At 42.0% G+C, this 27,098-nt stretch overlaps 1 protein-coding gene across 1 annotated transcript in view; it reads right to left on the reverse strand.

Moving 5' to 3' along the window:
- Nucleotides 1–27,098, reverse strand: part of LOC134668686 (lysosomal alpha-glucosidase-like) — a 37,841-nt gene that overhangs the window by 4,809 nt on the left and 5,934 nt on the right. Inside the window, exons 2-19 of the mRNA XM_063526127.1 lie at nucleotides 20,395–20,562; nucleotides 19,291–19,357; nucleotides 18,670–18,795; nucleotides 18,009–18,102; nucleotides 16,383–16,591; nucleotides 14,766–14,914; nucleotides 13,255–13,429; nucleotides 11,876–11,966; nucleotides 10,906–11,074; nucleotides 9,849–9,918; nucleotides 8,445–8,577; nucleotides 7,629–7,738; nucleotides 6,998–7,114; nucleotides 6,235–6,434; nucleotides 5,869–6,002; nucleotides 2,403–2,554; nucleotides 1,019–1,167; nucleotides 412–613 (exon numbers count right to left, since the gene is read on the reverse strand). Coding sequence (XP_063382197.1) covers nucleotides 412–613; nucleotides 1,019–1,167; nucleotides 2,403–2,554; nucleotides 5,869–6,002; nucleotides 6,235–6,434; nucleotides 6,998–7,114; nucleotides 7,629–7,738; nucleotides 8,445–8,577; nucleotides 9,849–9,918; nucleotides 10,906–11,074; nucleotides 11,876–11,966; nucleotides 13,255–13,429; nucleotides 14,766–14,914; nucleotides 16,383–16,591; nucleotides 18,009–18,102; nucleotides 18,670–18,795; nucleotides 19,291–19,357; nucleotides 20,395–20,562 — 2,515 coding nt within the window. The remainder of the gene's footprint in view (nucleotides 1–411; nucleotides 614–1,018; nucleotides 1,168–2,402; nucleotides 2,555–5,868; nucleotides 6,003–6,234; nucleotides 6,435–6,997; nucleotides 7,115–7,628; nucleotides 7,739–8,444; nucleotides 8,578–9,848; nucleotides 9,919–10,905; nucleotides 11,075–11,875; nucleotides 11,967–13,254; nucleotides 13,430–14,765; nucleotides 14,915–16,382; nucleotides 16,592–18,008; nucleotides 18,103–18,669; nucleotides 18,796–19,290; nucleotides 19,358–20,394; nucleotides 20,563–27,098) is intronic.

The following is a 27,098-nucleotide window of genomic DNA, read 5'->3' on the forward strand; positions in this document are numbered from 1 at the left end:
GCCAGCATCGTGCCATCCTGCAGATTGTACCAGGCGCCGAGGAATTACAACAAGTAATGTACTAACCCGGACAGCGACCGTCTGGTTCTCATCTAGCTTGTTCCACTGATCGTGTGCCAATATCGTGCCATCCTGCAGATTGTACCAGGCGCCGAGGAATTACAACAAGTAATGTACTAACCCGGACAGCGACCGTCTGGTTCTCATCTAACTTGTTCCACTGATCGTGTGCCAATATCGTGCCATCCTGCAGATTGTACCAGGCGCCGAGGAATTACAACAAGTAATGTACTAACCCGGACAGCGACCGTCTGGTTCTCATCTAGCTTGTTCCACTGGTTGTGTGCCAGCATTGTGCCATCCTGCAGATTGTACCAGGAGCCGGGGAACTACAACAAGTAATGTACTAACCCGGACAGCGACCGTCTGGTTCTCATCTAGCTTGTTCCACTGGTCGTGTGCCAGCATTGTGCCATCCTGCAGATTGTACCAGGCGCCGGGGAAGTAGGCGCGGGTAGTCCTGGCACCCTGTTCCAGTATGGGTGATATCATGAGGTACGGCCCTATGAGGAATTGGGCGTCGATGTCATGGGTCACCGGGTTATCGGGAGTTCTGAAAAGAGAATTTCTGTTAAGGGTGCTTTATTATGTAGGATAAACGTGTTTTTTGGAACAACAAGTGGCTCTTGCCGAGGGCAAGTACATTTGTACATGAACGAGTTACTTATAAAGAATACCTAAATAATTATAGGTGTGCTTATAATACTTAAGAGTTATTTTATTTCGATTTCTTCAGAATCACATGGCCCTGACGTAATGACAATGAGACTAACCGTGAAATATGAGAAAAAAAAATACCTAGTTCCAGCCGTCTTCGGACAACTCACGTGGGGACGAATCAATATTATATCTCCATTCGCCTTAGATCCCAGTGCAGGTATGTGAATTGTCTGAGGCCACAGTAGGCTAAACAGCTCTAAAACCTTTACAGAGTATATGGGGAAAATGGAGTACTTACTCAAAGAACAGCGGTCGTGCGACGGTTTCCCCGGCGACGTGAGCGCGCCAGAACAACGTGTAATAGTACGGTAACAGTCGGTAGCGAGTTCGTAACGCCTGCTTGCTGGCTTCCACCACCTCTGGGCCCAGGCTGACTGGATCCTGAGGCTGCAAATAAAGACTTTTGTGAAACATGCTAGAAAATGTACAATTTTTACAAGCCTTTATTTAGTTTTACCTGACCGTTGTCTGTCTGCCTGTAATCAAATCTTGCAAGTTAAATTTGATCCACTTCCTGGTTTCCAATTGAGCTGAAATTGTGCATGCATGTATAAATCGGATGACAATGCAATATTATGGTACCATCGAGCTGATCTGATGATGGAGACAGGAGGTGGCCATAGGAATTCTGTGATGAAACAACGCAACCTAATTGTGTTAGCAGTGGTGGCCGAGTGGATATGACGTCTGACTTTCAATCCGAAGGTCGAGGGTTCAAATCCTGGCTCGTACCAATGAGTTTTTCGGAACTTATGTACGAAATATCATTTGATATTTACCACTAGCTTTTCGGTGAAGGAAAAACATCGTGAGGAAACCTGCATACATCTGCGAAGAAATTCAAAGGTGTATGTGAAGTCCCCAATCCGCATTGGGCTAGCGTGGGGACTATAGCCCAAGCCCTCTCGCGCATGAGAGGAGGCCTGTGCTCAGCAGTGGGACGTATATAGGCCGAAATGATGATGATGATGAATTGTGTTAGGGGTTTTTAGAATTGTCTCGATGAATATTAGTTGTCTGTCGTAAGAAAAGTACAGTCAGCGATAATAGCTTGTACCAAAAATGAAATTTTTGCCAAAAACTTATTCTTCAAATTGGTTAATTAAGCCCCTTTCCGTAATTCGGTGCCGCAATTCCACCATCCCTATCACACTCTTAAGGCCACCCCACACTAGCGTCTTCTCGCTGCGTAGTTGCGCCAACGTTGCGTCAAGCAGCAGCCATAGAGTTGACTATACGCCTACGCTCGGGTAACGCTAGTGTGGGGTGTTAGTCTAACAGTTATAGTTCGTGTTTTTTACCTCAGACCGAAAAGGAGATGGCGGGACGACTTGGACGCATTTTATCCGGATTGGCGGGAGACTACAAAAGACAGGGTCGAATGGAGGAAGCGAGGGGAGGCCTTTGCCCAGCAGTAGGACACTTAACCAGGCTAACAAAAAAAAGGTAAACAATCTTGATGTGGCATTTTTATTGAAAAACACTTTTAGTAATAGTTACTGCTGTTTAAAAAAGCGTTTTCCAATTAAAAGACACGTCAACATCGCGTTGTCTTCTTCTAATGCTAAAAAAAACGAACTATAAGTAAGCAAGCGGTAGATATTTTGCGCTACAGTACTCACGATAGATCGATCAGAGTTGTGGTTCCGTGAGAAGGGATAGAAGGCCCCTAGCTGCATCCATCGCTTGCACAGTTCCACCGTGGTGTCGCCGTTGAAACCGCAGATATCGGCGCCCATCATTGGTATACCAAATAGGCTAAAGCTTAAGATTTCTGAAAATTAATAGAGTACATTCTAATTGGTAAGTTAGTGGTATTAACTGTTCACGTCGTTTTGGGATCTCAAATTCTCAATCTTTCTCTTTTATGCGTTAAAATCGAGGTCGGGAGAAACGATTTCGGGGTTGGTCTAGTAAAAGTTGCTCAGTATAATCCCAGAACATCCCACAACACAGAATGCACTTATTTTATGGCCAACCGCTTGCCGCGGATCTCCGTTAGCGCGCTGTTGATGATATGTATGTTATAATGTGTTTATATACTCACCGGGTTTGGACATGGCCATGTCGTGCCACTCGCTGTACACGTCGCCGCTCCAGTGGCCCGCATAGCGTCCGGAACCCACGAACGTGGACCGGGAGATGATGAAGGGACGCTTGCCGCGGATCTCCGTTAGCGCGCTGTTGACGATATGTATGTTACTACGAGTATGTGTTTATATACACACCGGGTATGGACATGGCCATGTCGTGCCACTCGCTGGACACGTCGCCGCTCCAGTGGCCCGCATAGCGTCCGGAACCCACGAACGTGGACCGGGAGATGATGAAGGGGCGCTTGCCGTGGATCTCCGTTAGCGCGCTGTTGACGATATGTATGTTACTACGAGTATGTGTTTATATACACACCGGGTATGGACATGGCCATGTCGTGCCACTCGCTGGACACGTCGCCGCTCCAGTGGCCCGCATAGCGTCCGGAATTCACGAACGTGGACCGGGAGATGATGAAGGGACGCTTGCCGCGGATCTCCGTTAGCGCGCTGTTGACGATATGTATGTTACTACGAGTATGTGTTTATATACACACCGGGTATGGACATGGCCATGTCGTGCCACTCGCTGGACACGTCGCCGCTCCAGTGGCCCGCATAGCGTCCGGAACCCACGAACGTGGACCGGGAGATGATGAAGGGACGCTTGCCGTGGATCTCCGTTAGCGCGCTGTTGACGATATGTATGTTACTACGAGTATGTGTTTATATACACACCGGGTATGGACATGGCCATGTCGTGCCACTCGCTGGACACGTCGCCGCTCCAGTGGCCCGCATAGCGTCCGGAACCCACGAACGTGGACCGGGAGATGATGAAGGGACGCTTGCCGCGGATCTCCGTTAGCGCGCTGTTGACGATATGTATGTTACTACGAGTATGTGTTTATATACACACCGGGTATGGACATGGCCATGTCGTGCCACTCGCTGGACACGTCGCCGCTCCAGTGGCCCGCATAGCGTCCGGAACCCACGAACGTGGACCGGGAGATGATGAAGGGGCGCTTGCCGTGGATCTCCGTTAGCGCGCTGTTGACGATATGTATGTTACTACGAGTATGTGTTTATATACACACCGGGTATGGACATGGCCATGTCGTGCCACTCGCTGGACACGTCGCCGCTCCAGTGGCCCGCATAGCGTCCGGAATTCACGAACGTGGACCGGGAGATGATGAAGGGACGCTTGCCGCGGATCTCCGTTAGCGCGCTGTTGACGATATGTATGTTACTACGAGTATGTGTTTATATACACACCGGGTATGGACATGGCCATGTCGTGCCACTCGCTGGACACGTCGCCGCTCCAGTGGCCCGCATAGCGTCCGGAACCCACGAACGTGGACCGGGAGATGATGAAGGGACGCTTGCCGTGGATCTCCGTTAGCGCGCTGTTGACGATATGTATGTTACTACGAGTATGTGTTTATATACACACCGGGTATGGACATGGCCATGTCGTGCCACTCGCTGGACACGTCGCCGCTCCAGTGGCCCGCATAGCGTCCGGAACCCACGAACGTGGACCGGGAGATGATGAAGGGACGCTTGCCGCGGATCTCCGTTAGCGCGCTGTTGACGATATGTATGTTACTATGTGTTTATATACACACCGGGTATGGACATGGCCATGTCGTGCCACTCGCTGGACACGTCGCCGCTCCAGTGGCCCGCATAGCGTCCGGAACCCACGAACGTGGACCGGGAGATGATGAAGGGACGCTTGCCGTGGATCTCCGTTAGCGCGCTGTTGACGATATGTATGTTACTACGAGTATGTGTTTATATACACACCGGGTATGGACATGGCCATCTCGTGCCACTCGCTGGACACGTCGCCGCTCCAGTGGCCCGCATAGCGTCCGGAACCCACGAACGTGGACCGGGAGATGATGAAGGGACGCTTGCCGCGGATCTCCGTTAGCGCGCTGTTGACGATATGTATGTTACTATGTGTTTATATACACACCGGGTATGGACATGGCCATGTCGTGCCACTCGCTGGACACGTCGTCGCTCCAGTGGCCCGCATAGCGTCCGGAACCCACGAACGTGGACCGGGAGATGATGAAGGGACGCTTGCCGTGGATCTCCGTTAGCGCGCTGTTGACGATATGTATGTTACTACGAGTATGTGTTTATATACACACCGGGTATGGACATGGCCATGTCGTGCCACTCGCTGGACACGTCGCCGCTCCAGTGGCCCGCATAGCGTCCGGAACCCACGAACGTGGACCGGGAGATGATGAAGGGACGCTTGCCGCGGATCTCCGTTAGCGCGCTGTTGACGATATGTATGTTACTATGTGTTTATATACACACCGGGTATGGACATGGCCATGTCGTGCCACTTGCTGGACACGTCGCCGCTCCAGTGGCCCGCATAGCGTCCGGAACCCACGAACGTGGACCGGGAGATGATGAAGGGACGCTTGCCGCGGATCTCCGTTAGCGCGCTGTTGACGATATGTATGTTACTATGTGTTTATATACACACCGGGTATGGACATGGCCATGTCGTGCCACTCGCTGGACACGTCGCCGCTCCAGTGGCCCGCATAGCGTCCGGAACCCACGAACGTGGACCGGGAGATGATGAAGGGACGCTTGCCGTGGATCTCCGTTAGCGCGCTGTTGACGATATGTATGTTACTACGAGTATGTGTTTATATACACACCGGGTATGGACATGGCCATGTCGTGCCACTCGCTGGACACGTCGCCGCTCCAGTGGCCCGCATAGCGTCCGGAACCCACGAACGTGGACCGGGAGATGATGAAGGGACGCTTGCCGCGGATCTCCGTTAGCGCGCTGTTGACGATATGTATGTTACTATGTGTTTATATACACACCGGGTATGGACATGGCCATGTCGTGCCACTCGCTGGACACGTCGCCGCTCCAGTGGCCCGCATAGCGTCCGGAACCCACGAACGTGGACCGGGAGATGATGAAGGGACGCTTGCCGCGGATCTCCGTTAGCGCGCTGTTGACGATATGTATGTTACTATGTGTTTATATACACACCGGGTATGGACATGGCCATGTCGTGCCACTCGCTGAATACGTCGCCGCTCCAGTGGCCCGCATAGCGTCCGGAACCCACGAACGTGGACCGGGAGATGATGAAGGGACGCTTGCCGCGGATCTCCGTTAACGCGCTGTTAACAATATATACATATGTCCATTAGTTTATTGAAAAGGCCATAAAATTATAAACAGTGGAGAGACTTTTGTCCTTGATGAAAGTTTAAACTGAACAAGCGAATAGAGAATGCTGCGTTACAGTCGCTAAAATTAGTTCTAGAAAAGATCGTCGGCTCCTGATGTATGGGGCTTGTAAGGGCGCTTGTATAACTTGTATGGGCCTGTGTGGCTTGCATGGCTACTCACAAGTCCGTGGCGACGGCTTCAGTGAGCGAGTACAAGTTGTGCCAATCTCTATGGGAGCCGGCGTAGTGTTGGGCTTCCATACAAATGGTTTTGCTTCGTAGACCGTCCGCGCCGGATGTATGGGGCTTGTATGGAAGGTCCTCTGGGGCACAGGAGCCATGGAGGGGGCCGGATAGCATGTTGGAGGGCTCATTCATGTCCTGGTAAGGAAATATTTATTTTATATAATTTTAGTAGAAACATAAAAGGATTCGTTTTATAATATATACGATTTTTATTTCAGAGACTTAACCAATATTTATATCCAACAGACTGCGCCATGCAAGGTGTAATATTTTACATATTTTGTATGTTATACCTGTATTTTTTTGTAAATTACTGTAAATTGGAAGCCCAACTTAAGTTAGAAGATAAATAAAGAGAATACTGTGTAATATTACCTGTTTAATTAAAAATACACTGGTCAACCCACATATATTGTAGGTAGTTTATAACAAAGTGATTCTCCGGTTTCTTTTTCTTAAAAGAAAGGGAGGCATATCGTCAAAAAAAACTAATTAATTGGTTAAGTACGGTATAATGTTTTTCAAACTCAAAGGGTAGGATGACAGTTGTCATTTAAATACAATATTGCGAGATTTGGCGTTTTTAGATTATAAATTATATGGAGATGACACCTGTCATCCCACCCTTCAAGTTTGAAAACATTATAGTTTTGTCAGTTTCACAAGTAAAATCTTGCTCGAGGGGTTTTAGTACTCACGATCCAGGCTCCGTCGAAAGGTACCTCCTTGTGTAAGCTGGTCATCATCTCGACCCAATAAGCGGTGGCGCTAGGGTGCGTGAAGTCCGGATACGCCGTCGAGATCTTGTTCCATGTCTGTCACAACAAGTATAGAATTAATAGAACGATGGAGTCAGTCTTAAGAAGCGCTGGTGGCTTAGCGGTAAGAGCGTGCGACTTTCGATCCGGAGGTCGCAGGTTCAAACCCCGGCTCGTCCAAACCAAACCTAGCGGCCATATCTGTGCTGATCGTGACAGACGCGTTTTGTTAGAGAGTGAGTCTTCTGTACATAGTACTATTATTTATTCTGTGGTATTACATATATTCAATCGCATGATACAGTTTGTTGGGGTAGTTTTTAACACGTTCGCTGCAACTGCGGCCTGAAGCAGCAAGTTTAACTGCGTTATAACAAATTGCCGCAGCGAAAGTGTTAATGTTAAGTAATTGTCAGGTAAATGTCATTTATTTATTTATTTAAACTTTATTGCACAAAAGAAAACTTATCGTACAAAAGGCGGACTTAATGCCAAAAGCATTCCTGGTTTTTATCCCTATTCACCCCGCCATCCTCACTCACCCCGGTTGACGTTATTGTGGTTGACATACCTTGCCAATGAAAGGTTGTTTGGTAGCATTCTTGATGAAGATGTCCAGTTCCACGCCGCGGTCGAAAGGAGGGTAGTCGCCGGGCGCCTCGCCGGCGCTCACGCCGGGATCTGGACCATACATATTTTGATGCCAAATGCAACCTTATGTCAAGTGAATACAGTAGTTTGTTTTGGAATTAACCTTTTACCCGCCGTAGACTGATAGAGCCGCCACACACGAAATGCTCGAGCAGTAACCCAGTGATCAACATACACAGACTGCTTTTGTAGCTTGACCGCATGATGAAATTTCACCGCGCAGCCAACCGCCCGAAGCAGTTGCAACTGCTTGAGCGGTTCGTGTATTGCGAATGACGATTTTGTATTGAAACTGCAGATCACCCAACGGCGACCGCTTCAAGTTGGCATTGAGTGCTCAAAGCAGTCCGTGTATGGCGGCCCATATACAGTAGCGGATTTACAGTGTTGGTCGCCTTAGGCCAAAGGCCCTGTAGTAACTACTAGCCGCCCCTTTCTCAGCACCCATTTATAGACTGCCGCCTAATATCTTGCCGTTCTAGGCGCGGGCCTACTGGACAAAACCGCCACTGCTGATATATAAGATATAAAAAATCGGGCTCATTTCGCCGCGGTCTGATAAATGAGACCTCTGAATGATGATGGTCTGATGATGACTTCGTGTAACTTCGTACCGCCGGCGACTCGAGCACGCACGATGAAAAAATCTATGGCGGTTAAAAGGTTAAAAAAGTCACATTAGTGAATTCGTTCCATGGTTCCTACAGGCTGTCTTATGACTTACGATATTACTCACCTATAAGCACTACGTAGTGCATCCCGTCCTTATGCAATTCGTCGACGAATTCTGGTAGGCCGGCGTATTTGACCTTGTCGTACGTGAAATCGTTCGAGTTGTTCATGTAATCCAGATCGTTCCACTGGACGTCCTGAGAAAATATAAAACTAATCGCTTAAGTAATCTAGCGAATCATTTCATCTCTAAAAATATATGTCGGAGCGTGACTCCACAAGGACGTATTGCAGCGTTACAGTTCATAGTTAAAGACGCCTGTATAAAGTCGATTAGCAATGTTTGGCTACGTATTACTGGGTTGTAACGAAATTCATAATGTTGCGTAGAGAGTAACACCATCTATTGGCGTGTTGTTGAACTAAAATGACAGGTAGAAGGCTTTGGAACGTCAAGAGGGTTCTCTTGGGTGAAGGTAGGCACGAGTTGGTAGTTTTGTCGTTATGTTGGTGGACCGGTCGAGCAGGTGTGCCTGCTTGACTTAAAAGGCGGGAGCGGTGAGGCTCCGTAATCAGACTTGATCGGACCGCGCTAGAGATCGGACGTTAGCCAACCTCGTGCCTAATTCGCCACGTTCCTGAAGGCTTATACCTGAAGGATTATTCTGAAAGCTTATAGAATCCAACTTTCTTTAACCATTTAGCTAAGTGTTTCATTCAAAGTGTTATTTTGATTTCTTACGTGTGATTAGAACCTTAACCTTTGTAAAGAGAAGAAGTGTTGTTTTGAAAAGATGTGAATAAAAACTTGAACGATTTTATGTGATCCTTTTATTTGAGTGCAATCCAAATACATCCCAATAGCGACTAGATATTTTAGTAGGCACTAGTATGGTTAACAAGTCAGAAAGTTTATTTCATGCACTGGCAGCATACTGGGTTAACTGTGAAGTAATACATTGAGATACTACGCCCACCCGCCATCCTGTAAATACCCCATGCTGCAGGTGCCATCCGTCATATATATATTGGATTGTACAACCATGGGCGAACACTAAGCTATTTTTTTTACTTTAACTCACGGTAGTCACTCTTACGACATGTTACGGAGAGCCTAGGTCTCCACTTTCAAGCACTAACATGTCGCGCGAGTGACTCCAAAAATACGTGAGTTAAACCATATAGTTAGCTTAGTGTTAGTACGACTCACGACATTTTAAATACGATCATAGGTAAATTTAAAAAATGTAGGCGCAAAGATGCATTTTACAAATTTGCGGTATTTTTATTTATAGATTATAATTTGTTAATCAGTTACAGACCTTATTTTAATTCGATTACATTAATCCTGAATTAGTTCAGAGGGAATAAACGTTAAACATCAAAATTACATGTCGAATGTATTATGGAATTGATACTAATTAGCTAATTACTCCTGTAAGCAGACGCTATATTTAAGGTAACTTACGAATGGAATGCCGGCATCTCTATTCTTCTGCCACACGTCCCTAGTCACATTCAAACTGCCGTAGTCGTATCTGAAACAATGTGTTTGTAAATCATATCAGAATTCAAGCGAATTGGTTGAATGAATTGATGATGCTGCGCAGCGTAGTATTCCAAACGGGATCATAAGGCGCGGACTGTACCATAGATAGGTCTGTCTCTCTTTCTCTGTGGTCGGTCCCTCATGGCTGAGGATCGTGGTCATGGGTGAATGTGGATTCTCCGCACCTGGTTTTTATGATGCAGCATGGCGTGGGGCTCACAACACAAGTGATTGAGTAGCGTGCACTATCCACACTTGACAGATTGATCAACGGCAATAGGCCGTGAACTATCAAATTTTCCATACAATAAAATTGCACCATTGGGCCAGTTGCACCATCCACACTTGACAGACTGATCAACGGCAATAGGGCGTGAACTATGAAATTTCCCATACAAGAAAATTGCACTATTGGGCCAGTTGCACCATCCACACTTGACAGACTGATCAACGGCAATAGGCCGTGAACTATGAAATTTCCCATACAATAAAATTTTGCGAAGGCTTTCACGGTGACAGACAGTTTGATGCAACCGACCCTAAAGCTGCTCCTATACGTTTGCATTTGTTTAACATGCACGCCGCACGCCCCGCCCCGCTGCACGTCCAACTCGAGCGTCCACTCAGGCCTTACGCTAACAGGAACCTACATAGTAATGGCATCGTAGAACGGCTATAGTTCGTAGCTTTGTAATAGAGCTCGACGGCTCCTATTGTCTATTGTTAAGTAAAACCGTGCGGTTTTACTACTTACCTGCAAAAAAGGGTTTTAATAAAATTATTCTATTTGGCACCTGAGCGCGGGCTAGTCCAACGCTCAAAAAACCAGTGTAGGTGCGCTCTCCGATAACGCGCCTTTGTTACGCATCTCAATGACACATTTCATACTGGTTCTTTTCTGGTTTTACTTAACAATAGACAATAGGATTAGCCGTCGGCGTCTATTAGAAACATACGAACTATACCTACAACTTACTTGCAGAGGTGGAAGCCGAGCGCCCAGTATGGCGGCATGGCGGGGCGGCCCACCAGCGCCGTGTACTGCGCCGCGACCGCCGCGGGCGCGGGCCCCGCGAACACAAACAGATTCAGCACGCCGCCGGTGGTGCGGTACGTTATGGCCGGCGCTGGCTGGAGGATCACGTCTGGACAGAACAGCGGATTTTAACGAAATTGCATTGCAATGCATGCCATGTATATAACTTTTCACACAGCAACATTTTAACAACCATAATTTTGCTAATTATGTTTTAAGGGTGAATCAACTTGTTCTTGTCACTAGTTGCCATTGTTACGGTCTCCTTCCTGGATCACTCTTAAAATACTAATTATTTCGTATTTAAATGAACCAAACTTGAATTTTTAGGTAGTTATAAGGCCTTTCCACAATGGGACATCTACTAAGCACGTTTGTAGAACATGGTACAGCAGCTTTTCTAACAAACTATGCTTCTATTGTCTCCTGGCTGATGGGACAGAATAACAACAAGAAATGGTTGATCGACCCTTAAGACTGTTTGTAGTGCAACTGTAAGAGCTGTTTCCCACTGACGTCCAGTTTTTTGCATCTGGACGACAGAAACTGAAACTGGACGTCAGTGGGAAACAGCTCTAAATATCTCGTATAAAAAACTTGCTTTTGAATATAATGACGAAAAAAACATGCGATGTTAATCGTTGAACATTATAGATATAGATAATTATAAGTAAGATGGTTACGTAATATGTATAGTAATACGCCTAAAACCAAAAGTGAATCTTAGGCCCACTTGCACCATTCCACTAACCCGGGGTAAACAAATTAAACCTGGCGTTACCATGGTTACCAGTACAATTTGACACTAGGTTAACGGTTTAATCGCTTAATCCCAGGTTAGTGAAATGGTGCAAGTGGGCCTTAGAATTGTAAACGGCTTTTGTAATGAGTCTGATGTTTATTTACTTACCCATGGCGTAAGAATTGAGCAGAAGCATGCCGTGACTATTCCCGCTGGGCTCCAGATTCAAGTAGAACGGGTGCGTCCCGTACAAGTTAGTCTGTAAAGTGAGGTTAAAAATAGGCATGTAAACAATTTTTTGGAACTGGTTTCATTTTGGAGATAGACACGTAATAATTACAGAAAAAAAAATATATTCATTAATTTTAACCATAAAATAACATGTTATATGTGACGTCCCACGGGTAAAGGTACCTTATGGCGGTTGGCGCTTACGCTATTGTTAACGCCGCTCCAATATTATTGCGGCGCTATGCGACGTAAGCGCCAGCCGCCATAAGGTACCTTTTGCCGTGGAACGTTACATATATTCTCGATTCATGACAACATCCCTCTTAATAAAAAAAAACATAAGGCAACCTCGACACAAAAGAAGAATATTGAGATTATCAGTACTAGTGATAACACCTAACAACCTAACATACCCCTATTTATCAGGATGGCAGAATGTTACATGTCATAGTAGACCATAGACATATAGACCTACAAGAAATTGTAAAAAAAATATTGAGGGCGCCACTTCTTACGTAACTGTCACATTTTTGACGTAAAATGCAACAATTTAGTATGGATTTTTTTAAGTTCCATTTTATTTGATTTCTACTATTCTATGTCGCAATAATTATAGTGAGACATAAAATAGTAGAAATTATAGTGCCACATATAGTAAAAAATAAATAGAATGAAACTAAAAAAATCTATACTAAACTGTTGCCATGACTATGAATACCTATAGTCATCAGTCAGTTCATGTCGAGTTTGAACCGAAAATATAAAGTGTCTCACTCTAACACAGTAGGTTAGAATGGGACAGATAAACTCACGTTTTCAATAGGAGCGGTGTCGTAGTTAAACATAGCGTATGTCTTCCAGTTCATGTCGAGTTTGAACCGAGAATATAAAGTGTCTCACTCTAACACAGTAGGTTAGAATGGGACAGATAAACTCACGTTTTCAGTAGGAGCGGTGTCGTAGTTAAACATAGCGTATGTCTTCCAGTTCATGTCGAGTTTGAACCGAGAATATAAAGTGTCTCACTCTAACACAGTAGGTTAGAATGGGACAGATAAACTCACGTTTTCAGTAGGAGCGGTGTCGTAGTTAAACATAGCGTATGTCTTCCAATTCATGTCGAGTTTGAACCGAGAATATAAAGTGTCTCACTCTAACACAGTAGGTTAGAATGGGACAGATAAACTCACGTTTTCAATAGGAGCAGTGTCGTAGTTAAACATAGCGTATGTCTTCCAGTTCATGTTGAGTTTGAACCGAGAATATAAAGTGTCTCACTCTAACACAGTCGGTTAGAATGGGACAGATAAACTCACGTTTTCAGTAGGAGCGGTGTCGTAGTTAAACATAGCGTAAGTCTTCCAGTTGATGTCGAGTTTGAACCGGGACTGCCGCTCGCCGAGGCCGTATATTTGAGAAGAGGGTAAAATGGCTGACAATTGCAGGAATTTGTCGGATAGGATGAGGCCACCGACGTCTTGAGTGTTTATACTGAAAAAAAAAAGTAATTTTTTTGCAAAATAAACACAGATTCCATGAAATAATTATATCTGTCAGGCATGGCTGAAATTACACGAACGAGCCATAAAAATAGGTCACGATATAGAGCTCCATACCAATTTGCCCGATACCTCTCAGCCTGATTCTGTGACAAACTTGATTTGGTTAATTGCTTTATTAGTTTTTGACGTGACGTGATAACGTCTTAGGGTCTCCCCAGATATATCGACGCGCATTCGGCAAAAGCCGATAGGAAAAAGCTTTATGTCCACGCCATAAGAGCAAATAAGCCGTCGACGCGTCGGCCGGCGCCGGCCGATGCGAGCCGAGCCGAACGACGACTTTTTCGCTCTTATTGCGCAGACATAAAGCTTTTTTCCATCGGATTTTGCCGATTCCGCGTTGACATATTTGGGGGAACCCTTATAAATCGATGAACACCGGTAACATGCACGAAAAAGTGTCACGTTGTGGACAGATCTTCATGGTAACGTTGTGGACAGATCTCCATGGAAACGTTACGTAATGTCATGGTAATGTTTTCTTTTGACGTTATCACGCAAAATTATCGTGCGTAAACCGACTTTATATACAACCATATTTCTTTTTATCAAGCGGATACATCTACGAGCGATACTACCAGCGATTGAACGGTTTCCAAAAGGTCGCAGGTTCAAGTCCTATCGTAAGCGGGTAATTTTTCTATGTTTCGTTTAATATGAAATTGGTGCTTATTTTCTTGGATATTTTTTTTAAACTCGACGTAGAATGAACGTCGCTACTCTACGACGAATATATTAAAAACGACCATACTACCTCGTAAGTCCCCGCGTACTTGTAGGCACAAGTACAAATTAATTAGAGTTTTGAACTCTTATACTTAGAAATAGAAGAAAATTCCAAATTCAAAAGCGCAAAAATTTACACGGGTCTCACTAGGTTAAAAAACCGGGCAAGTGCGAGTCGGACTCGCGCACGAAGGGTTCCGTACCATAATGCAAAAAAAACGAAAAAAAAAGCAAAAAAAAAAACGGTCACCCATCCAAGTACTGACCACTCCCGACGTTGCTTAACTTTGGTCAAAGATCACGTTTGTTGTATGGGAGCCCCATTTAAATCTTTATTTTTTTCTGTTTTTAGTATTTGTTGTTATAGCGGCAACAGAAATACATCTGTGAAAATTTCAACTGTCTAGCTATCACGGTTCGTGAGATACAGCCTGGTGACAGACGGACGGACGGACAGCGAAGTCTTAGTAATAGGGTCCCGTTTTACCCTTTGGGTACGGAACCCTAAAAACCAGTCTTGATACTTATTTAATACTTACAGAGTGACGTTATCAGAATTCCTTATGACCTTAAAGCCAACCGTAGCGCTCTCAATCTGCACGCGGTACTTGAGGTTGGAGATAGGCCCTGGAACCATCGGTATCTCGGGGTATGGAGGCTCAAAGCGCTTGTTTTCAGCGTCATATATCTATAACAGAAATACAGAATATATAAGTGTTTGGCAAAAATTTCATTTTTGGTACAGGCTTTTATTGCTGACTGTACTACTCATCGAAACAATTCTAAAAACCCCTAATACAATTAGGTTGCGTACCATATATTGCATTGTCATCCGATTTATACATGCATGCAAAATTTCAGCTCAATCGGAAACCGGGAAGTGGATCAAATTTAACTTGCAAGATTTGATTACAGACCGACAAAGAGCCAGACAACGGTCAGGTGAAACTAAATAAAAGCTTGTAAAAATGTAAGCATATTACAATACAATTATTAACCGTTCCGAACATTCATCGCCGAAGACACGAATTCGCGTCACGAAACTATTTAACCGTAATGCGACGGCAATGAATGTGTTAATGTCAAAAACTGACCCTAGTCCTAACCATCACCATAGCCTCGACGAGATACTGGCGAAAGAGCCTCTGTGGGACTCATTTTTCTATTTATTAAAAATGTTCACACGGAGACCAACACACAAATACTCAAATGTCCATTTTTAAGAAGAAGAAGAAGAAATACATTTATTTAACATCTGGGTATAGAATAACACACAGAACAAGTTACACAAACTACTTAGATGCTAAACAGGATCCCCACTCAGCATAATGCCACGGCAAACCATGACGCTGATTTTCAGTGGGTACCTGACTTAAAACTAATCTACATCTAAACTAAAACTAGACGAGCAAACTTACGCCATTTCGTGCATCTGTGAAATTCGAAGCACGTACATCTTTGTTTTTTTTTTTGCTTAAAAAATGTGAGACGCAATGGATATTGGACAAAGAACTTGGACAAGTCGAATACCATCCTTAGACTTTAGCCATATAATGCAACCATACAGTGAATCTTTCGTTTCGGTCATGTTTCGTGAAACGGTATGTGTCGTATTGCGGGGGGTAGTAGGTATGTGACACTGACGCATTGCCTACATTATAAGCAACCGTATATACCTAGAAGTGATAACCGACCTTGATTTGGAGGACATCGTCAGACAGGTACTTAAAGTCCAACCTGGGTATTTCAAAATCAGCGGGGTAGCCGGAAGGCCGCATGCGCTGGTAGTACGCCGTCGCGCCGTGCTTAGTTTCGGTCATGTTCACGAAACGGTAAGTGTTGGATTACGGAAGGTAGTAGGTATATGGCAATGGCGCATTGGTCACATTATAAGCAAGGTAGATATGTACATAGAAGTCACAACCAACCTTGATTTGAAGAACATCGTCAGACAGGTACATAAAGTCCATCCTGGCTATTTCAAAATCAGCGGGGTAGCCGGACGGCCCGCATGCGCTGGTAGTACGCTGTGGCACAGTGCTTAGTTTCGGTCATGTTCGCGAAACGGTTTGCATCGTATTGAGGAGAGATGCAGATAGGTATATGGTACTCACACACACATTAGAAGCAGAGTATATATAGCAGTCACAACCGACCTTGATTTGTAGAACATCGTCAGACAGGTACTTAAAGTCCATCCTGGCTATTTCAAAATCAGCGGGGTAGCCGGACGGCCTCATGCGCTGGTAGTACGCTGTCGCGCCGTGCTTAGTTTCGGTCATGTTCGCGAAACGGTATGTGTCGTACTGCGGGGGGTAGTAGCAGTATGGAGCGCCTTGGGTTTTCGCGGGGAGCCAGCAGCAACCTGAAAGAAATCATTTATTTACTCATCATTAAAAGTAGGGTAGATCAAGATCAGTCGCCTTAACATAGCAACTAAGGCTAGACCCATTTTGGTTACGTCACGTCCATTAGTTGCGAATTAGATAGATAGATATAGTACATTATTGTCGAGGTTCGGAAGTAGCTACTTGCAGGCTGAGGATTCGTTTTAAACGGACGACCTTGGGAGTCCGTTTAATTGAATCCGAAGCCAGCAAGTAGCCTTCCAGCCGAGTCATATATAGTGCTTTTCTCAAAAATGGTGCAAGAAATATAAATATCATAGAAATATTTTACAAAACCAACGGTCTTACGTATATATTTTCACAGAAAAAAGCCCTTGCCGCCTTTTTATTTTTTTAATAAAAAAAATGGAAGTGTATTTTTCTACCGAAAATACGCCAACCTATTTGAGACAACTAAATAGTCGCGGTACTAATCATCTGTTTGGCTGTTTAATGGGCCTGTGCCTTCATTTGATATGGTAATTTCAACTTTTAAAAAGTTTGGAACTCGACAAATAATGGAATTTGTATGCAACATTGCAGTCCCAAAATCGAGACTGCAATGTTTTTAACTTTTTAATTTTTGACTGACCATAAACTACGCGCTTCGCGACCTATTTTTTAGACGGCAAAGTCGACTTTGCCGTCCATTTTTGAGAAAAAATCTTTATTCAACCACAACTTACATGCTTTGTGACACAATACATAATAACAAGAGACAAAAAGAAAGAAGAATTACCTATTCGCACATGTATCGTACAACGTTTTACAGTACATAAGGCCCTTTAAATTATCGACGTAGTCACGTAATGTGCTTATTATAGCACCTGGTGTCTGGCCTGGCCTGGTGTGTGTGTGGTAAATATCGAATGATAAGTTATAGGTTCTCGCGGGCTTGGTTTCCGCAACTCGACGTCATATTAATGCTCCTATTTTGCGTGGTGGCGTCATATTAAGGCTCCTAACTCTACCAAGAAGCCTAGCAGACCCTTGACGTTGCCGACGACTATTGGGAGGGACCCCGGTGAGCCGAGGTGTTGTGCCCGGTATCGAATGATATTTCGTACATAAGTTCCGAAAGACCCATTGGTACAAGCCAGGATTTGAACCCGCGACCTTCAGATTGAAAGTCGGACGTCACATCCACTCGGCCACCACCGCTTACTCCATATAACTCCATATTCCAAAAAAGTCACACATTTTACAACATGTTTGGTAAGTGGTCCATTAATTGAAAAGACTACCATATTGCAAACTCCTTCAAAATTGCATGAATTATGAATTTTATTGCTATAAAATTATGATATAGATTCACTAGCGCACAAAGCCATTATAATGTTTGACAATTCGATTGCCAAACATTAAAAAAAAATAACAAAAGGGATAAACACATACCTCTTTGGACACAGTCCTTCTCATTAGCGCCATCTTGCGGAAAACAATCGAACCTCATATTATCCTCGATCTGCGCGCAGATGTCGCTCATAACCTAAAATAATACAATGTGTATAAATTGTGTAAACTAAAATATCAACATATTCATATACCTACATCTGGCACCAGCTCTTGTAAAAAAACCATTTCTAACTTTTAATATTGGGTCGTAAACCTATAGGGTCTGTGCACATCGGCCGCGTGTGCGTAGACGTGCACGCGCGCGTTGTAATATACAGTTCCTTATGGAAGACGTCACACCGATTGCGTGACGTGTGCGGCTCCAACAATTTAGCGCATTCGCACGTGCACGTCTACGCACACGTAGCCGGTGTGCCGGGGGGGGGGGGGGGGGGGCCGCGGCCCCCCCTGCTCCTACCTGCCTACGCCTATGTATATTTATCATAAGCAGGCGTGGCTCACTCCGCGATTTCGTCGCTTTGCTACAGGTAGCTAAAAGTACATCCGCTCGACCCCAATTTTGGGCTTTGCCATAAGCCGCGCGTGGCGTTGTCGCCACCTAGCGGTCATATCTGTCTTGATCGTAACAGACGCGTTTTGTTAGAGAGTGAGTCTTCTGTACCTAGTACCTACTATTATTTATTCTGTGTCTCATAAGTACCTCGGGCGGGCGCTCAGTATACGCCTTCTTGTAGAGGTCGGGCTTCTTTTTAGATAGTTCGGTCGCGTTCAGCTTGTTTTTCGTGCTAAGGTTGTTGTGGTCGTGGTAACGAAATTCCGGCAGTATCTAAAAATAAGAAAAGATAATAAATACACGGGCAGAGTTAGGACCAAGATAAGTCTGCAACGATTTTGATAGCATACGCAGTGCAAGTGTTATTTAAACGTTATAATTTCATAGGAGTTTGACACTGCTACGCGAAGTGTGCTATCGCTATCAAAATCGTTGCAGACTTATCTTGGTCTAATCTAACTCTAGCAAATCTAGCATCGTTTAACAAATAAATCTTTCATTTTGTGATTATGCATAAATTTATGAGTTTCTTTTTTTTTATGATTCTTAAAATAAATTTATATTGGCCAATTTATTTCATTAAGCGCGGTGTCTCGTCAAAACAACATTGGATATCTCAAACTTTTGTTTTCAGAAATAGGAAGCAAACGAGCAGACAAATCGTCTGATAGTAAGCAATTTCCTTCACCCAAGGACACCTGCAACACCAGAGGGGTAGCAAATGCGTTGCCTTCATTTGTCACTTGTGAAATGTTGAATCTTCCTTACCTTTTCATATGTTATTGGAGTGGGTGGTTTCTTCACGTTGTCCGGATGCGCTCGCTCCCATAATCGTCTGTGAAAAATACAATTTTGAGACTGATTGTCACGGCAGGTGTCCGCTAGTCTCTCCCATAGCCCATTATCCAGTCCATCCAACTTTCAAATCTATAGCCCATGACCTTAGTTCCCATCGCAGCACAAAAGTGCTGCACTGCAATAGTCTTTGCACCTGGCGGGGACCATCTCCGGATGTATCACATTGTGCGTTCGGGGATGGTATCCGCCACGTGTATCCCTTGCTTTTAGATTAAAGTGTCTTAAAGGGCCTCTGCGCTGTTGGCTTCGGCCCCACGTACGCCTCCCAAAGGTCCGGGACCCCATGGTCCCGAGATATGGAAAGGACAAACAAATAATAATTTAGACTCTCGCTAGGTGGCTGGATCAAGGGTCAGATGCAGAAGGCGGTAATTTTGGACACGGCGCGTATAGTACGTCGGTTCCTCACTCTGCGGCCCTGACCACCGGCAGCTTGGGCCCTGCCCCGCTGCCGGCGGCACCCTAGGTTAGGTTTTTTATAATGTGTTTATATGTATTTTTATTGTTTTGTAAGTGTTTTTATATTTTACTTTTATATTCATATTATAAATGACCTAGCCTAAGAAGAATGATATAAAGAAAATAATAATTTAGCCTATATACGTCCCACTGCTGGGCACAGGCCTCCTCCCAAGTACGAGAGGGTTTGACAGACGGCCCGATTCGAACTTTAAGATACGTTAGATAATAGATCTAGAAACGATATCCATGTGACGTTTCTTCAAATAAAAACGTCACTTTTGTATGCACACATCTAATCCATATTGTTTCTAGATCTATTAATTTACGTAACTATCTTAAAGGCCTGTGCACACCGGCTGCGTGTAGTGTACGTGACGTGCACGTGTGCGTGCGGCGTTGTAGTACACAGCTTCTTATGAGAGACGGCACACCGCTTGCGTGACGTGTGCGTGTGCGGCTCCAACATTTTAGCGTACGCGCACACGTCACGCACACGCAAGCCGGTGTGCTCAGGCCTTAAATTTCGAATCGGGTAGAGATAGTTAAGTATACCTGTAGTGTTCCTCGCCCCACGCGCCGCCCACTGCGCCGCACACGGCCCACCATGCGCCGGCGCACAGCGCGCACACAATTATCACCAATATAAGCCCGGAGCCGTAGCAAGGCAGGCCGTCGCAGACGCGCTGACAGATGTTGCGTCGAGACGAAAAGCGTTGGTATCTAGATTGAGAGCAGAGTATTTTCAAATCAGTCTAAGCTAACTCTGCATCGACTTTGCATGACACAGACAAAGTGACGACGTCTGATAAGTTTATCACTTATTTATAAGAAATATTAATTTAAATAATAACAGACACGTGCGAGTCGGACTCGCCAACCGAGAGTTCCGTACTTTTTAGAATTAAATTTGTTGTTATAGGCCGTACAAAAAGCTCCACTCCGTCGCATTTTTCGGAACTGCGAAATAACAGTTGCAATTAATAAATGATAGGATAATTATCTGGTTTTGGTGATGTAAGTAATACAAATGGCCATTTTTAGGGTTCCGTACCCATAGGGTAGAAACGGGACCCTATTACTAAGACTCCACTGACCGTCTGTCTGTCACCAGGCTGTATCTCATGAACCGTGGTGATAGATTATGTATTTCATAATTTTGGCTAACTAATGTTATATCATGTAAACCATACGTCGAAATCATAAGTATAGAGGCCTATAAAGGATCTCAACCGCCATTACCTTACGATCTTAAAATTGAAGTCTACAAAGGAATTAAAAACCAATCTCTCATCAATCAGAGTAAATTTGACAGTGGACAAAGATATACCAAGGGCTAAGATGAAACTGAAACTGAGATCAGTTTAGTATGCTTCCTTTAAAGAAAGCTAAGTATTAGTCGGCCAGATTTTTTTCACTCAACTTATACTAACATTATAAGTAATATAAAAACTTATAAAAACGCCTACTTGTCGTGTTTTAACTATCCACCTACGCTCGTAACTGATAAATATAATATTGGTTTACTAAAATTTATAATTACCTTATAATTCTGGCCGCCATCTTAACCAAAACCACATCACAAGCCAAATTGCAAACGACTGAGCGGCTAGGAAATGATTCGTACATTTATCAGTTAAAAAATATTGTTATTTGTGAACACAGAGAGGGTAAAGGCAATATTTAAATGAGTCACGAAGATATCGCTTTGTTTAGATACCGTCACTATCAAGAAACAATATATTATATGTATGGAATTTGCACGTAAAAACGCTTGAGGATTACTTTTTTGACTTCGAATGACCGACACTCATAATGTTTTGTCCCTTTTTTAGTGTGTCCCTCTACCCTATTGATCGTTCCCCGATACCTACTTATTAAGGGAATGTACCTTAAGGGCTAATTTCAAAAGAACTGCTGACCTGCAGAAAGATCCAAGGCATATTTCACGGTTGAAATTTTATAAATACATATGTACCTATACATTTCATCTCCAGTCTGTTTATAAGCTTCTTGTTCTTTATATAGTCAATGTCATAAATAACTCACAATCAATCAATGTAACAGCAGTGTAATTAATTATTAACAATATTGTATGTACCTATACCCACAATAAGATGCTTTTGTGTAAAGTACCTAAGTCTTAACTACCTATAGTTCGTTTTTTTAGCATTAGAAAGAACTCCACAGAAGCAAGCGTGCAGTTTTTATCAGGCTCTTTAATTGTTAATACTTAATTATTGAATTATCTAATGTAGCATGGTCAATACATATAATTTACTTCAAATTATTACCGCTAAAAGTGCCGGATTTGGAACCACAAGCTTACTTCTGCGAAGTTCTTTCTAATGCTAAAAAAAACGAACTATAGTGACCTCGATAAAGTATCTGAATCTACAATACGATTGATGTACTTACAACAAAATATGCAAGGATTTCAAACGATTAAGTATACTTTAATTTAGTCGCAGTGGGTATCTAATAAAAATAAAGGAACAAGAACTTCAGCTAGTACCTATTTCAATTCCTGTATCCCACCCAAATATACGGCATGCATAATATATGGATACATGTATAGATAGGTAAGTAGCGGAAAGGTGCAAAAATATTGCAATCGTTTTTGGCAATTTCAGGATAACTTCACAAACTAAAAAGTATCGGTTTAGAAAATTAGGAAATTGTGTTTACCATAGCGAATGGTGAGAAGTTTCCACGATCTTTCCAAATTGAAGTGGAGATTTTTGAAACTTTCCGCCATGATCATGGTTTTTTGGAAAATGAAATAAGTTAAATTCGTTTGATCGACCATTATTATTTATTCATCTACACAGTCAAGTTTTAGACAATATATTAAACAATAATGACTAAACCTGTAGAGATACTATTGCGATATCATTTTATACATTTTTCAACAAGTTCACATACAGGCATACATAATATACATAAGAAAAACTATTTCATAAAGATGTGAACAATTAACATTATTTTCATTTTGTCTAAATTTTAATTTTGTTCCTAATACATATATACAAGCTTGGTGTAGAATATATTTACTTCCTATTAAATAAATTAATTTTAACAATTTACAGACTTAGTATGAATAACAATAACGCTTTTTATACTTATACATACAATACGGAAATTTAACAAAAACAAATTTAAGAATAAATGCATTAATAAAAATGTTTGTTTATAAAATAGTTTGAAATTGCATACAATAGTTTGAATGTTACTAGAAATCGTTTTATTTATATTTATTTACAAATAAGATATAAAAAATTAGAAACAAAATATGTTTACGGAGCGTTTTTTTATTGTATCCAACTTAAACGACTTGTGTACAAATAACTTTTTTTTTAAATAGCAGTTTTTTTTAAATAAAGTTATACTTACAGCGACATTTTGTTATTCAATTGAACAAAGTAAGACTGATTTTAAATACATAATTACATAGCTTTACAATACAATGTCTTTATCGCAAAGAAATACCACAATGATAACAAAAACTGTATAGGGATTGCACGAAACTATTTTACTTATTACTTTTTAATTTTAAAATTATTGCTTTCCATCAGAGACGGGTCTTTATGCTTCATGTGTACAAGGACCCTTTTCTAATGGAATGCCACAATTTTCAACATGACTATCAAAATAATTATCTTAATCAAAAAAATAATCAACTAATCGAGACATTGCCTTTTTTAACTTTGCTAAAAAAATTTTAAGGAATTGTTATAAGTATTGTAAATATAATACGAAATTAAAAAAAAAACTTTGCACTTTGAACAGCCAATTTATTTTATTACCCTATTACTGGATACTATGTACATATCAAAGTATACATACCACAGTAAACGTTCAGAATACCTTGACGATAACCATACCCTGGCATACTTTACATCAGCGGTCGGCAACAGACGGCCTGCGGGCCGCATGAGGCCCGCGAATCTCTCGCTTGCGTTGCGGCCCGCGAGCCTCCCGCTTGCGGCTCGCGAGCCTCCCTGACTATTTTGTATGTAATATTGACAAACGAGAATATCTGCTAAAGTCACAAATATTACCAGTGCGGCCCGAGTCAACTTCGTTAACTAATATGTGGCTCTTGGCTGCTAAAACGTTGCCGACCGCTGCTTTACATAATTACATGTTCTATCTTGAGTGTTTGTCAAAACAAAATCTTGGAACACCTGCTTCTTTGGGTTTATCTCAGAATCGCTATAAGCACATAATAAATAATAGTACTAGGTACAGAAGACTCACCCTCTAACAAAACGCGTCTGTTACGATCAGGACAGATATGGCCGCTAGGTGGCGACAGCGCCACGCGCGGCTTATGGCAAACCCCAAAATTGGGGTCAAACGGGTGTACTTTTAGCTACGGCAAATATGTAACAATTATGAATCTAATACGATCATTTATATTCTTCTGCTTTCATAAGTAATAGTTATTGATTTTTAAAAAGCGTTTTTCAATTAAAAGACATGTTAATATCGCTTATCTTCTTTCAAGTTCTTTCTAATGCTAAAAAAAACGAACTATATATGAATACGCGTATGACGTAAGCTTCGCAGACAAATTTTATTATTATTACTTACCTAAGGCCTGACTGGCCTGAGTTACACTTGTAAGTTTTACTTACGTAAGTAGGGACACGGCTATACTACAGAATGAGAGATGAATATCGTTATCTCATTCTAACAAATAGCTTTGTCCCTACTTACGTAAGTAAAACTTACAAGTGTAACTCAGGCCTAAGAAGTATGATTATTCCTGTCAATATTTTTCTACGTCAATTAATTTAAAACTATGTGTCGATATAAAATTTGTAATTTAACTGGTTGGTTGACGTAAATAAATGTATTTTCTTTCTTTCTTTCTTTCTTTCTAAAACCATTTCTGTAAACTACATGCAACTGGACTTTAGCAAGGTTTTTTAGTACACCATCTAGACACGCGGCAGCGTGTCAAGCCAAGTTCAAGCAAAGGAACTGGCTAGCCAGCGCCAAGTGTAATATTACACGAACCACTTGGTGCCACTTTTGACCCTTCTATAACTCAAAACATCTTTAACGTAAACACATAAAACTACGTGTGTTTAATTATATCCATAAGGACATCTAGAAGCCCAAATTTCATAAAGCTAGCTCAAACGGTTATAAAGATATGAAGGTCAAAAAGTCGTAAATTTTAAGACTGACTGACATACCTATAGTACCTAAACCTAACCTACTTCCAGATGATGAAATTTGGAATCCAGCTCAGTTATTATGTGAAAGCGTAGGAAAAAATCTAAAAATTAAAAAAAGTTATAAAATAGGGGGGGTCCCCATACAAAAAAACCATTTTTTATTGTGACTGACATATAAGTACCTAAACCTAACCTACTTCCAGATGACCTAGAAGGATGAAATTTGGAATCCAGCTCAGTTATTGTGTGAAAGCGTAGGAAAAAATCTAAAAATTAAAAAAAGTTATAAAATAGGGAGGGTCCCCATACAAAAAAAAACATTTTTTATTGTGACTGACATATAAGTACCTAAACCTAACCTACTTCCAGATGACCTAGAAGGATGAAATTTGGAATCCAGCTCCGTTATTGTGTGTAAGCGTAGGAAAAAATCTAAAAACAAAAAAAAGTTAATAAATAGGGAGGGGGTTCCCATACAAATTTCTTTTTTATTGTAGGATGAAATTTGGAATCCAGCTCCGTTATTGTGTGTAAGCGTAGGAAAAAATCTAAAAACAAAAAAAAGTTAATAAATAGGGGGGGTTCCCATACAAATTTCTTTTTTATTGTGACTGACATATAGTACCTAAACCTTACCTAATTCCAGATGACCTAGAAGGATGAAATTTGGAATCCAGCTCGGTAATTGTGTGTAAGCGTAGGAAAAAATCTAAAAATAAAAAAAGTTAAAAAATAGGGGGGGTCCCCATACAAAAAACCTGTAATACGCGCTAAACAACCGGCCAACGGTGTGTCGTTGGCGGCGCGCGGCACCACATAATTAATACAAAGAACAGAAGTAAAAAACATGCAGCGGAAACACAAGAAAAAACATTAAATCTCAATACCTGCCTAGTTTTCTTTACAAAAAGTATTGATATCCCATCAAAAACATAAATGTAAAAAAGGAGAGCCAAGTTCAATACAAAAATTATGCTTGGCTGTGGGGTTCGCCGCAAAAAGAATGGAGATTTAAATGAGTGCCAAGTTCTATGCAAAATCCAAATATGTATTTATAGGAACAAAATAACATTATAAACAAGTATTAAACTCTATTTCTTTGCTTTATTGGATACCTATAACAATTGCTGTTATTTAAAAAAAATGTGAGATCTTAAAGTAGGTTAGATTTGGCTTGGCCAGTTTTTATCAGAATTACAAAATATATATGTTGAATAACTTTATAAAATGACTGATGTAATGAAAACTGGCCAAGTCAAATCTAACCTGCTTTAAGATCTCGCATTTTTTTTAAATAACAGCAATTGTTATAGGTATCCAATAAAGCAAAGAAATAGAGTTTAATACTTGTTTATAATGTTATTTTGTTCCTATAAATACATATTTGGATTTTGCATAGAACTTGGCACTCATTTAAATCTCCATTCTTTTTGCGGCGAACCCCACAGCCAAGCATAATTTTTGTATTGAACTTGGCTCTCCTTTTTTACATTTATGTTTTTGATGGGATACAGTTTTTCTCACTTTTTTCAATCCTAGTGCTGAGTGAGAGGAACTCAAAAAGTCAAGTGTCCCTGTTTTTTTGACAAACCCTCTCCTGTTTTATAGGCCTTTCAATATTTTAAACTCCATTATCATTGGTCTTGAGCTTTCCTTATACAATTCTTATCAAAAATCGCCATCAATTTGATATTTCCGTAAGTCCTAAGCCTCTTATCTAATACTTTTAAGATTTGCTAAGTTCCGTGATGTTACAAATTACATCTGTACACAGTAAGCATATTGATACGCGACTCTCAATAAAAATCGTAAATACTAAAATATTCGTTGCAATTTTGACAAGTAGTCAAGTTAGTTTAAAATTTAATATTGATTTAAACGTTCATGATTTTTATACATTATTATAACTAAAACAGGACTTAAAACCAGTTAGTTAAACAATAAATGTATTGTCTCGTGCAAGCATAAAATAATATATTTAGACACATGTCTGAAACTGACAACACTTTCATTTCATGCTCACAGCGCGATAATTCAGAAACGCATTTTTCTTGAGAGTCGCGTGTCTAA

This window comes from Cydia fagiglandana, chromosome 11 (genome assembly GCF_963556715.1).
Source record: "Cydia fagiglandana chromosome 11, ilCydFagi1.1, whole genome shotgun sequence".
In the NCBI taxonomy this organism is placed as follows: domain Eukaryota; kingdom Metazoa; phylum Arthropoda; class Insecta; order Lepidoptera; family Tortricidae; genus Cydia; species Cydia fagiglandana.